This window comes from Asterias rubens, chromosome 3 (assembly GCF_902459465.1).
Source record: "Asterias rubens chromosome 3, eAstRub1.3, whole genome shotgun sequence".
Taxonomy (NCBI): domain Eukaryota; kingdom Metazoa; phylum Echinodermata; class Asteroidea; order Forcipulatida; family Asteriidae; genus Asterias; species Asterias rubens.
In genome coordinates, this window is record NC_047064.1 from 2,441,347 (window position 1) to 2,455,043 (window position 13,697).

At 37.6% G+C, this 13,697-nt stretch overlaps 1 protein-coding gene across 1 annotated transcript; it reads left to right on the top strand.

Moving 5' to 3' along the window:
* The first annotated feature begins 146 nt into the window (after window positions 1-146).
* LOC117288539 (alanyl-tRNA editing protein Aarsd1-B-like) lies at window positions 147-10,395 on the top strand. The gene is made up of 12 exons (XM_033769436.1): window positions 147-187; window positions 2,366-2,494; window positions 3,590-3,607; window positions 4,015-4,156; window positions 4,622-4,679; window positions 5,200-5,356; window positions 5,793-5,909; window positions 6,309-6,439; window positions 7,053-7,119; window positions 8,153-8,299; window positions 8,854-8,948; window positions 9,911-10,395. The coding sequence occupies exons 1-12, from the start codon at window positions 149-151 to the stop codon at window positions 10,041-10,043; spliced, it is 1,233 nt and encodes a 410-aa protein (XP_033625327.1). The 5' UTR covers window positions 147-148; the 3' UTR covers window positions 10,044-10,395.
* Window positions 10,396-13,697: the final 3,302 nt, after the last annotated feature.

Sequence of the window (13,697 nt, forward strand, 5' to 3'; positions counted from 1 at the left end):
TTTAATAACAAAATATTTCTTAAAAATATACAAACTATTGTTTTTAGTTTTTTCAAACGCATAAAGTTTAAGTAAATATTATTTTGTTGCAGTTAATAATGAAGTACCACAATAGTTTTAGATTAATGTCCAACGCAGGAAATCCAACATGGCGTTCGCCTGTCAACAGAATAGTTACTTAAAAGAGGTATTATTTTATCATGTTTCTGTGCAACATAAAGAGATTTACCATTATTTGTTTGAAAGTGTTATAAATATAGAGTTGGTATTGTTTCACTCGCAAAGTTTGACATGTTTTGAAGGACGCTTTAACACATTTTAAAGGCCACAAAAATACGTAAACACGCCGACACATGTCTTTTCGCATTGCTTTTGCACTGACTGCGTGTACGTCCCGTCCTGTACACACACTACACGAGTTGCACACATTCATCGGCACTCGGCAGTAGGGTCAACTCGACTCAGGCTAGTCTGGGGTCAACTCGGCCCAAAATCAACTCGGTCCGAAAAATAAAATAAATAGGCCTATTAGTATTATAAATATTTTTTTGTAACAATTATTTTTGATTTACTGAAATGTTTAGTTTTTTGGGTTTTTTTTTTCTGTATCTGTATCTGTTTTGTTGAGCCGGCAAACAAATGTCTAAAGACACATCACACCAGCTTTGCGCATTGTGTGGATGGGATGGCTTAATTTTTGAAGTGCTTAGCGAGAGTGTCTTTGAATATATCTAATGAGTTGCTGGAAATCACACTACCGGGTAAGGCGTTCCAGTCCTTGATGGTAGCCGGGAAAAAACTGTTGCCGTAGATTTTGGTTGAGTGACGAAGTTGATGAAATTGGAGATTGTGTTTTCTGGAGGGTCGAGTGGAATGTTGAGCAAAGTCTTGAAGAGGGATTTCAACTAAGTTATTAACGAGTTTGTAAAACATAGCTAGTCTTTTAGCTTTCCTTCTTATTTCTAGTGGTTTCCAGCTAAGTTCTTCTAGTATACTGGTGACTGTACCTGGCGTTCTACTGTAATTATTTGTGGTGAAGCGTGCTGCTTGTCTTTGAATTCTTTCAGGGCTTGACAGTTCTTTTTAATATGTGGGTCCCAGGCTGCTGTGGCATACTCTAGGATGGGACAAACCAAGCTTGTGTAGGCTAGCGATTTTACATGAACAGGGCATTTCTTGAGGTTCCTTTTGATGACACCAAGTACTTGTTGAGCTTTCTTAGTAGCTGAAACTGTTTGAACATCCCAGTTTAACGTGTTGGTGATATGAACGCCAAGATACGTGTGAGATTCCACAGATTCTAGTTGTTTGCCACAAAAGGTATAGCTGGTGGGGGTGACTTTTCTTGACGCAATTGTCATAGTAAAACACTTGCTGGGGTTGAATTGCATGAACCAAGTGTCTTGCCATTCTTCAAGTCGCTTCAGGTCATTTTGTAGAATGGATCTATCCTGAGCTGACTTTACTGGTGTGTGGGGTTCACTTTTAAGTTACACTACATGTGGTGGGCTAGACTACAGCCAAATTACTTCCCTCCACTTCCGGCCCTGCGCCGAGTTGGCTTCAGGCGAGATGATCGGACCGAGTTGTTGACTTCAGCCCAGTTTAATAAAGCTATTATTGTTAAAGCAGAAAATACTGCATGCTTCTTAGCAAATTTCTAAATAAAGACAAAACATGATGGGGGCACCAGTCACAGCAATGTAATTGTAATTTGTATGGACTTTTGGCTGGTAACCAGTGTCTGTTAAGCATTATTTGTCTGTGCTTGGCAGGTTTTAGTGCATACAAATGGACTTTTTGAAATTAGGCCTAGGCTTACTCCATTAATAAACATATTTGCAGCAGTAGGCCTATGACCCGCCCTATGATCTTCCGGAGCCGCCTGAATCCACTCACCCTCTGATAGTCTACCAAACAGCATCTTTTTACTTGCACATTGACCTCAGTTTGTAGCACATTTTTTGATATTTGTTCCCAAGACCAAGCACTTTTGCACCCAAGTACGACTATACTCCTCTGGAGGGATGTACTTATTGGAAGATAGATTGGAAGATAGATGTGTCAAAATGGCTAAAGTTCCATATCTGGCCGCCACTTTGTCTCCCATATTTATTGACATGTGTAAAATATGCAAGCTATTTTCAGGCCTCAGCAGATTTGTTGCTTAAGCAGCTCCATCTCTTCAATCACAGAAGCGCTTAGAGACTTTATTTTGTATTATGCGCTATATAAGAACTGTTTATTATTATGAAATTGGGCCCTGGTTTTGACAAAGATCACTGCTGTCCATGTGCTTTAATGTGAACAAAGTTCATTTTAATCATGATGTGTTTATTTGTCCCCCTCCCACCCCCACCCCCAGTTGACCACCAAAGTGACATCATGTACTCCGGCAGAACTGAAACTTGTTATCAATGGTAAAAAGCAAACTGTCAAAGGCTATGAGATCATCACAGAGGATACTGTGCTTTTTCCAGAGGGTGGTGGACAGGTAAATTCATTTTAATTTGAAGTTTTGTTATAATTTAGCTTTCTATTGTCGCACCATTCATTAGGCCGAGTAAAAAAAAAACATGTTTCATGTCCGGGTTTTTCAAAAAAAGGAGGAAGAGGGGCTTTTTATTTTTTTATTATTTTTTTTTCAAGATGGCCGCCATTCTTTGTTAAAATGTCAAATATCCATTTTTTTTTCTACTGCTGAAATACACAAAACATAAATGGAACAATTTAGTCGAGGCATTCAGAAAAGAATTCAGATTGTTTTTGCTGAGATCATTTAAAATAACCCTATTTAAAATTTTAAAAAAGAAAAAAAAAAAAGAAAAAAAAATGTGCATAAAAAAATAAAATAAAAAATAAAATAAAATAAAAAAGGAGGCGGCCTGTAAAAAGGAAGCGGGCGGGGACACTAAACATGTTTCTTTTTTTACTTGGCCTTATCATTTCTACATCAACTCAAGGGATACAAAATTACTGCTACATTGGGATGTGCCCCCTTTCTTTGTATCAAAGTTGATGAAAATCAGAAAGCGCAATCTTCAAAAAATAAGAGTTAATGTTGTCTTCCATTGAGCTGTGCTTAAATCTTGCCTGCACATGAATTCCGATGTGACTTTTTGTAAGCAAGTGATGTAGCTTACATGGTCTTTAAATAGGGTTATTCAAAGTTTATGATGTCCCACTTGCAGGCTTCGGTTGTGAGTGGCTCTGGCTAGATGACTGTAATGGCAGTTTTATCACTGCATCTATTTCTTCAAACCTATGTTGTGAAACGATTATTTTTCATTGTTGTAATGATTTCTTGTGACTGCTGTTTGATATTGTTTTTTTGTCTTTTGATACTGTGGAAATAAAATGAACCTTGAACCTTGAACTGTAGACATAAGCCACAAACAAAAGCCACAGCCATAGCTGAAGTAGTTCAAATTTTGCCCTCACCATTAATCATAGTTTTTAATTTCTCAATATATATTATTTTATAGACTGCTTTTGTTTCTGTTTAACAAAATGACCTATTGTATCCTCTGACCTTTTCTGAAGACCTACAAATTAATTCTTTTTTTTCTTTTGTTTTGTTAAAATTTAGCCCGATGACAGAGGAACGGTAAGAGTTTTATTTTCAAATTTGTAACTCTATTTAACTAAATAATAATTGACACTTGGGCCCTTGAGCAAGGCACTTGACCACAATTGCTTTGTACAAGTTGGGGAGGTAGTGCATTCTGCTTTACCACCCATGCCTACATCCTTTAACTACGGACTGTGAAGGGGGTTACCCTGTTTAAGCCCCAGGAGTAGGTGGCAATTTGCACCTGGTGGCAGTTGGTTTGGGTCGATAGCCCAAATCAGTTAAGTTGAACCCTCACCTTGAAGTGGCCGTCCTTAGCCTTGTGATGCTGGGTGATATCTCATTTAAAGTACTGAGTATACAGTGCTTAATACACATTGGTGTAAGGGTTCAAATAAATGCTAAATCCCTGATGCAAAGTTAACATCTATTAATGATTATAGATGAATGACATTGAAGTCTTGAGAATCACCAGAAGAGGTGCAGATGCAGTCCTGTTTGTTGAGACGCCAATAGAACCAGGCACTGAGGTCCTTCAGAAGGTAGACTGGATAAGGCGGTTTGATCACATGCAGCAACATTCAGGTATTGTGGGTTTTATACTTCATTACTTCACTTACAATGACGTGTGGTCATGGGTGGCAGGGTGGTCAGGCTTCAGTGGTCCGGCAGTGGTCAGTGGTCCGGTATGACAGTGGTCCGGCCAGGGTTCTAGCTAAGAACCCAATGGAGAAAAGACAAGGAAGGAAGTTTCAGTTTTAGATGTGGGAGGAAAATCCAAAGAATTATTTTTCAAGGACAAACCCACGGAGTCAGGTAAAACTAAAAACCCGACCCGTGTATTTTCCCCCTTCCCGGCGTGATTTGAACTGGGGTTCTAGAGGTAGAAGGTGAGGAAAGATACCACTGTGCCAACTAGACCACCAATGGCAAATAACGCTGACAGGACAGACTGAAAGCTTACAAGATGTCTTTGTGAAAATTTCAAAAGCCTTTCAAAGTGGAGAACACTAATCTTTTTTTTCCACATCTTTTATTGTCTTTGTGCAGCTCAGCATCTTGTTACAGCCATAGCTGAGGCTAAGTATGGTTGGCCAACAACGTCTTGGTAAGTGTAATCAATTATTTTGAAACTGTCTATAAATTGCAATTTCAATCTGAGAAACGTTTCATGAGTGAAATATTTCTCAGATTATTTATTCCAATTGTGAACTATTCTTCCTTGTTTAAGTCGAGTGATGTCCTCGAATTTTGATGGTTCCCCAAGCCTTTCTGTTCCCCATTGCTGACTTGAAATCTGCTGATTCAAGTCCTGTGTCGATTATGAGAATGTCAGTGTAAGTTAGTGCCGGTCAACCAGGTGTCCTCCTTCCATGCTTAGGGGTCCACAGACCCCACAGACCCCATTCTTCCTGCATGAACAAAACTGCTCCAGATTTTCTTCAATTTCTCAACAATGCTACCACCTTTTGGAATGAAATATTCATTGGTTAACATTAGTTTTCCTGTATATTGATTGAAACAATCAAACCGTTCCAAAACCAACTTTGGCTTTAAGCAGCTGTATGATATTGGCCGCACTTCTTGATATAGATGAGTTGACTTACTTTTATTGTGTAATTCTCCAGGGATCTTGGCCGAGAGAAATCCTCCATTGAGATGGACTGGCCCAAGATCAACATAGAAGACCTCCAGGTTCTTGAGAGTGAAGTCAATGAGGCAATTCGCAAGCAGCTAGCAATGACGCCAAGGCTGGTTGAATTAGGATCACACGACCTTGATTGGGTAAGAAGATTATGATCATATGGGTGGTTAGTGTGTAAGGCGCTCGCCTCTCATCACTGTGGCCCTTATCTGTGAAAATCGGTTTGTGAAGTTGCGAGATAATAATGAAAGAAAAAAACACCCTTGTCACACGAAGTTGTGTGCTTTCAGATGCTTGCTTTCGAGACCTCAAATTCTAAGTCTGATGTCTCAAAATCAAATTCGCGGAAAATTACTTCTTTCTCGAAAACTACATTACTTCAGAGCGAGCCGTTTCTCACAATGTTTTATACTATCAACCTCTCCCCATTAATCGTTATAAAGAAAGGTTTTATGCTAATAATTATTTTGAGTAATTACTAATAGTGTTCACTGCCTTTAAGCACTCGTCAATAGAGGGCTGCTGTCACAGGAGTGCTTCATGCCAGTTTTTGTTTTTGTCTGTTAATTTGGTCAGGTACGTACTAGAGGACTACCAGATGATCATGTTGGTCAAGTACGAATAGTCGAGATAGAGGGAATTGAAGCTAATCTGTGCTGTGGGACTCACGTCTCAAACTTGAGTCACTTACAGGTAAGTAGCTGCCATCCCAGCAAAGAACAATGTTTTGTAATGAATGTTAATCTTAACACTATCTTTGATTAAATACTTCAAGTAATAAACCAAAAGGAAACGGACTTGGTTAATTTGATTTACTTTTGGGTTGAACAAAGAAAAACAGTAAGCTCTAGTAAGCTGTTAAAAACATGCCTGCGCTCTGCCAACTTAGCCATCTGGCCCTTACACAGCTAGCGCATAGTAAGCAGAGTGGTGATCGTAAATGCTGAATTCACTGGTAATCAGAGCCACAGAAATTGGGCCCAGGTCAGTTTGGTTTGTAAGCAGATTGCAACAGCCATTATATTGACTCATGATGTCAATACATCAATCAACTGATGAGAATTAATATTTTTTTTGTCTTTTTCTTACTAGTCGATAAAGCTTCTCGGAGCAGAAAAGGGAAAGAAGAATAAGACCAATGTGTACTTTCTGGCTGGCAATAGAGTTCTAAGCTACCTCAGCAAATGCCTGGCTAATGAGAAACTACTTACAGGGCACCTCAAGTAGGTTTACGGAGTGATTGAGTGGTCCGTGAGAACAAGTTATTTAACACATATTTAAGCCCTTTTGGGAGGTCAGGTAGGCTTAGTGGTATCTTTCCTCGCCTTCCTGTTTCCACCTCTGGGACCAGGGTTCGAATCCTGCTGGGAACACTACATGTATGTGAATTGACGGATCAGCCCCTACCTGACTGCGTGGGTTTTCCCGGAATAATTCTCTGGGGTTTTCCTTCCACATCTGAAACCGAAATTTCCTTCTTTGTCTTCTCTCGTTGGGGGTTCTTGGCAAGTATAGAGATTACGGTTTTTTTTTCTGAGAGTCAAATTGGCTTCACAAGCAGAATTTAAAAAAAAAAATGAATGAATTGAGAACCTTAGTGGGAGTATTAAATTGTCCAGATTTTCAGGCTGTGTATTAGCTGTTTGTATTGCATTTGTATTGGTTACATCACACTGTGTGACTTTAAACAGCTACTTGAGCAAACAGTTGTTAACAGGAATGCTATTTATACTTCAAGTTTGATTGAAGATAAATTTGTGTATACATTCCTTGACTTTTTTATGTTTTATGCTGGGGTTTTTTATCAATTGAAACACATTAAGTTTTGCGTTACAGATGCGGACCAGAGGATCATCCACAGGCCACAGAGAAGATTCAAAAATCTTTAAAAGTAGCAAATAAGGTTAGGATTTAATACTCATATACTCATATAAACATGTTTTAGTCACTAAACCAATTTGTACATTTGCTAATTGCTCATGGTTCGATGTATATTGATGGACTAAATTTTTGTATGTTTAATATTTCCATTTTATGGGTTTAGGCCCTATATAGTATATCTAGGTCTGTTGTTTCTAACGTTTTGTCGGTTATCATTCGGTTTAATAGTATTTTGCCTGTATGATTTTAATTGGTCTTGTTTCTGTTTAGCCTTTTAGTTTTTATTGTTAGGCACATAGAGGAATCTTTTATTCATAATGCGCCTTATAAATGCTGTTTATTATTATTATTATTATTATTATTATTATTATTATTATTATTATTATTATTATTATTAAATAGCCCCAAGATGAGCAAGCGTTCCTGAGGCTAGATATTTGACTGCCTTCCAAATTCTACCAAAGACTTAACGCAATTTGTAACGAGCAGTTTATTAAGCCTTTGGAGGTGTGTCATTGTGCATGCCGCTCACCAACTTATAACCATGTAGAACTGTCTGCATCATTTCTTCAAATCTTTGGCTACAAAAGCCATGAAAACTTTACTGAACAATTCCACAGATTGTTGGTTGCAGGAATGGGAGCCTACTTCATGGCTGAATGCACTCATATTTGTTGAATTTGATAAATTAGTATTAAATTCTGTTTTTTTTTGTTATGGTGCTAAACCATCCGTTTATCAAACTAATGTTGTTTGTTGTGTCAACATTCATCGAAAGCTTGCACTACAAGCACCACCAATAGACTGTGCATATACCATAATTGGGTTCCCACATCATCATCATAATCATTCTCTGTGGTCCATCAAGGGGGGCGTAGAGCCGCATACAATGCTTTAATGTGCGAAGGAAACATCCCGCTCACTGTAGCAGGGTCAAACATTCAAATTCCAGCGAGACATGCACATCCCATTTTAATATTTCTTGCAAACACAAAGCTCTTAATGAGTGTAATCTGCTATAACTTTTGATACTAAATGATGTTTTATCTTTTAAGAATACTACAATGTTATTGCGAGATTTGGCAGTTCTAGAAGCCCATCGCTATAACAACCAGGTCAACAAAGATCCAATCTTCGTTCTTCATCGGAAGGAAGGGGACTCAGAATTTCTCAACATGGTGGCAAATGAAATCAATTTACAGGTACAATGCAGTAACTTTGCATAGGCATCAGTTGGGAGATTTGTCATCTCATTCCTGTTGGCGATTTTGTTTGAACTTATCACATGTTTTTGTTTGGGTTAAAATGTCTTGAACTTTAAGTCTCCACCCTGGTCCCAGTTTTATAGAACTGCTTAAGCAGCAAAAGTAGCTAAGCACAACAAAATATGCCTACCTGAATACAATTATCTGCCAAATGTCACAATGTATCATATTTGATTGGTAGTGCACATAAAAGAACCCAGAACACTTATCGAGTAAGAGTAGAGGTTAACCCGGTGTTTCTGGCTCACACAACAAGCACACTTGTTGACAGGTTTCCTAGTTCACTTGTGAGGCATCCTTGGTTGAATTTCCAGAGATATATAGCAAAACAATACAAGATGTTTTTTCTCAGAATGAGGGAGAGTCTCCTGAAAGTGTTCATCATACTTTAATAGTTCATATGCTGGTTTTTCTAGTTCAGGCTTGTTTGTTATATTGACTTCAGTTGGTGATGTTTCTAAACAAATTTTGTTTTCTGTTTTTCTGTACAGGGTACTCTAGCTTTACTTACTGCTGGAGATGAGAAGGGTGTTGGTCTTTTCTTGGTTGCTGGGCCAGATGATATCATCAAGGAGGTTGGGCCCAAGTAAGTTTTAAAACTTAATAAACTCTTGCAAAAATGGCAAAAACTGTTCTTCTAAAGTCTGGCTTTACATCCCATCTGAAGGATAATTCAATAAATGTTAAGTGTCTTGCTCAAGTGTCAAGACCAGGACTTAAACCCACTCTCCGCTGGTCAGAAATACCAGTGTGCCTAACTGATGTCATGAGCATGTTTGTTTGTACCAAACGATTGGACTTGTGTGTTCTAGTCGTCTTGAGAGATGTTGAGAATAAACCATCTGGTTCTTTTAACAGCAAGCACCTCCTTAACAAAGAGATAACGTACATGATGCACTGAAAGATTTACCAAATCACTACCCAACCATAAAATTATTTTTTGGTTTAATTTTATTTTATTTAGTTTTTAGTTTAAGTAACTAATTTTTTAAATATTTTTTGATCCTGGTGGTTTTGTTTAGTTTTAACTTTTATCTTTCTTGTGGTTTCTAAACTGCTGTTTCTATATTTTGTGTTGTTTTAAAGTATTGTTTTTATTTAGTGGTAAGCGCTTTGAGGCCTGGCATAAAGCGCTATGTAAAGACTCTGTTATTATTATTATTATTATTATTATTATTATTATTATTATTATTATTATTATTATTATTATTATTATTATTATTATTATTATTATTATTATTATTATTATTATTATTATTATTATTATTGTTATTGTTATTGTTGTTGTTGTTGTTGTTGTTGTTGTTGTTGTTGTTGTTGTTGTTGTTGTTGTTGTTGTTGTTGTTGTTGTTGTTGCTGTTGTTGTTGCTGTTGCTGTTGCTGTTGCTGTTGCTGTTGCTGCTGCTGCTGCTGCTGCTGCTGCTGCTGCTGCTGCTGCTGCTGCTGCTGCTGCTGCTGCTGCTGCTGCTGTTGCTGTTGTTGTTGTTGTTGTTGTTGTTATTATTATTATTAAAACATTCTTAAAAAGTACCATTTGACATTTTGCAGGGTTGCAGAGTTGCTTGAAGGAAAGGGAGCATGCAAGAACGGACGATTTCAAGGCAAGGCCAACAAGATGAGTAAAAGAACCATTGCTGAGGAAACATTACGTCAATACACTGAGAAACTTGCCTCCAGTTAAACTGATGTCAAAAAGTCAGACAAAACTCTATCATGAAATCTAAAAACAAATTTCCTTCAACCTTTGATAAGCTGAAGAACTGAAGAACAGCCTGGACAAGGTTTTTACAATTTTATTTGATTTAAACCAAATTATAAGGCCAGACGGTGACTTCGAGATGAGAGCTACACTCATTTTGGCTGTGGATCCAAATCAACTGCCACCAGGGACACATTGCCACCTACTCCTGGGGCTGAAACGGTAGTCCGTAAGGACGTTGACATGAGTATCATCCACTTGGAGCCTGGCTGGTAGAGCAGAGCAGCGCTACACCTGGTCGACATTGCCGGAAAAATGCAAGAAAAAAACTACTTCGAAACAAACAAACAAACAAACTCTTGACTAGGACTTGAATGTACTTGCACAACGTTTGTTCGATGTTCGATCGAGGCAAAGTCTGCCTCGATTGACGTCACAAAAGGGGTAGGCGGAGTCACCCCCACACAACTTTATCAATTTTTTTAACCATATAAATCGTTAAAAACAATTACTCAAAAAATTATTTTATTGTTCAGAAACATATACTCTAATGTTTGAAGAAAAAAAAGAGGTATATTTCCAGGTGACTTTAATCATGAGTGAGCTGTGTAAACCCAAAACGACAAAATTGTAATTTGGCTGGACTTTGAGATACATAATGGGGTCTAACTTTTCTACACAGAAAATGTTCGTAATAGAAAAAGCAGAAAGACTGTCACCGACTGTAAAGATTGAAGAATTTCCACTGTGTGACTTCAAATGTTACATAGAAGAAAAACATTCCTAAGCAAAAGTGTATTTCTTAAACAATAGAAACAATTTGACCGCTTGTGTGTGCGTACACAATGGTTCTGCATTGTTAGGCCATTCATCTTTTTACAGAAATCCCTGACAAATTATTATGCCTTTTGCTTTGCTTCTAGTCAGCAATGTTTCTGAAATACAAATTCTGCTTATGGCTGCTTTTTAAATGGAAAACATCTACTCACAGGCCGTTTGAAATTGGGCCCGGTTGTAAAACTTTGATTTTTTAATCTGACAATTAATTTTATAAAAGAAATAAATTCAGATTTTAACCATTGGCAATTCTTTCCAGCTAATGTCTATTCATTTGAATTGATAAATAAATTCTAATTATTTATAAATAAAGCTTTGTAAGCCGTGTTAAAGATTTTGTTTCTTCTCTCTCTATTTCAATAACGGTTTACAGGTTTTCCATTTGTGTCCATATTTGATTTAGAGTGAGTGGCCTGAGGGTTCAACCCAAGCAGAGCCTATGAGAATAGGGAGACTGCTAACATTAAGGCTATGGGCTGTGTAAAGCTCAGTTGCTTGAACGCTGGCACGGGTATTTTGGAGGTCGCAGGTTCAAATTCCACTCTAGTTCAACCTAAAATTATTTTCATTTTAGTGAACCCTTCGTAAAGTTATTAATTTCATCTGGTTGATAATTAATAAAGTTGGTATAAAATAGTTTTAAACTTGACAAAATTCATTGGTTTAATAAAGATACTTCTTCCATCCTCCATGGTCCAGTCTGGGGTAAGTTTAGTAAGTTTGTTCAGTTGGATGTTGTTCAAACACGGATCTAAACGTCGGTTTGTTGAACCATGGAGGAAAAATTAGTTGAACTATAACCTCATTGGGTTTACCTATCTTGTGCCTAGACGCAATAAAGTTTAACCGAATCGGTTTAGGTCTAGAGTTCACAGGAAAAGAAGAAGATGTCTAGTCTGTTCAAACACAGTTTTACAAGTCGGTTTAAATTAAGTTTGTTGAACCAGTTGAACTTATTTATAACCTCATTGGAAATAGCTTTTAAAGTGTCTGGACGCAATACAAGTTAGACCTTCCAGGAAAAGACGGAATCCAATCTATATTATGTGCTAAGGAGATCTCGTCTGGCCTCCGTCTGCCTGCAGTCACGGCTGTGTTGACAAAAATGATTTAACGCCAGTAAAGAACACAACACTACACAACATTGACCGACTATTATCCTGTGATTGAGTTTGTACATGCCAATAGTTTGTTGTTTATTGTACAGTTTGGTGCCGATTTCATAAAACCAGTATTAAATCCTGAATGTCTTTATTTGTTAGCAAATGTTTCATGGTCTATATGCATACACATGACCCTGAAGAAGTTTCCAATCGTAGAGACGGCCTAACTTTACATTAATAAAATAATAGCGTTGAAGTTAATTATTCATTTAAATGTTGAGAAGTTTTGGTGCAGGTTCAAACATCTTAAACAATTAATCCATTCAAAGTATTAACAAAAAAAATGGATTCCAGGCTAGATAACTTGCTTTATTTGCACACGTTTCCTCTCAAAACGGGTTTCCTGGTTCATTGACCTTATGTCAGTTCTGTTACATTGTGTAATTATTCGTTTTAATTGCAGTTGCTAACAAACCCGTTCAAATAATCCCTGTTAATAAAACCCCTGTTAAAAAACACCTAATTTTGATTACGACATAGCACAACGGGCTGCCAAAATTGTTCAGTGTTCTTATACAACACTCACTTGGCAAAATAATTGGTATCAGACAGCGTCCACAGACCAAGTGAAGATGGCCGGTGAGCTTTTATGTCGTGAAAAGGAGTTAACGAGTAAGACGAAACTACACCGTTGTATAGTGTCACAGGTGATGCGTTCTCTGCCATACAAACTTGAGGCCAGGACGACCACGACGCAATGGAGATCGAGAAAGCTTGAATTGGCTCTAATTTGAATTCCAAGAATGTAATGTTAGGACAGAAAATGGATTGATGTATTTTTGTTTGTTGTAATGTCTCCAGGATCAGGCTGTTGGATTTGTCGGTCACATTTAAGAATGTGTGACATTTATTAGACACTTAAAAAAACTTGACACTTAAGCCCGGTTCATACTTCCTGCGAATGCGAATGGGACGTCACAACCCTCCTTTCGGAGCGATATTCGCAAGTGAGTTGAGGGCGGGCAACTCAGGGCGAGTTTCGTTGCGTTGTTGTGACGTAAACATTCGTATCGCATTTGCATTCTCAGGATGAACCGGGATTTATATGCGTAATTTCTTGGAGAAGTGTTCGCCTCTAAAAAAAAGTGTATGGTCTTGACGTTTCAAACATTGATAACCACATGGAGATAACCCAGCTCAGTTGATAGAGCGCCGGCACGTTAAACCGGAGGTCGTAGGTTCAAATCCCGCTCTAGTCAATTTTTCTTTGTTCAATCCAAAATCATTTATTTTAAATCTTCAGAAATACACACAATGATTACAAGTTGGACAGGGACTGTCAAGGTTATACATAAAGAATGAAAACTTTCATCATGAGATGTGTAAAACCATGATTAAACATACAATTAAAAACCGCAAGCATTAACATAAAAAAGGTCCACCCTCGGCTTCAGTAAATGACGAATGAAATATGAAATATAATTATTCTTGTCAGGCTCTAATAAATATAGACTTTTGATTTTCATGACATGCGATTTTCTATAAAGCCGAAGTTTAGGAAAGCACAACCTTGCAAGATGACTCACTGTCACTCAGATTGGTTCTCATAAAAGACTCAATCTTGCTATTGAAACCCTTGGCACAGAGCGTCAAGTACCCATGACTTCTTGACAAATCAGTGTAATTACTCCCTTTG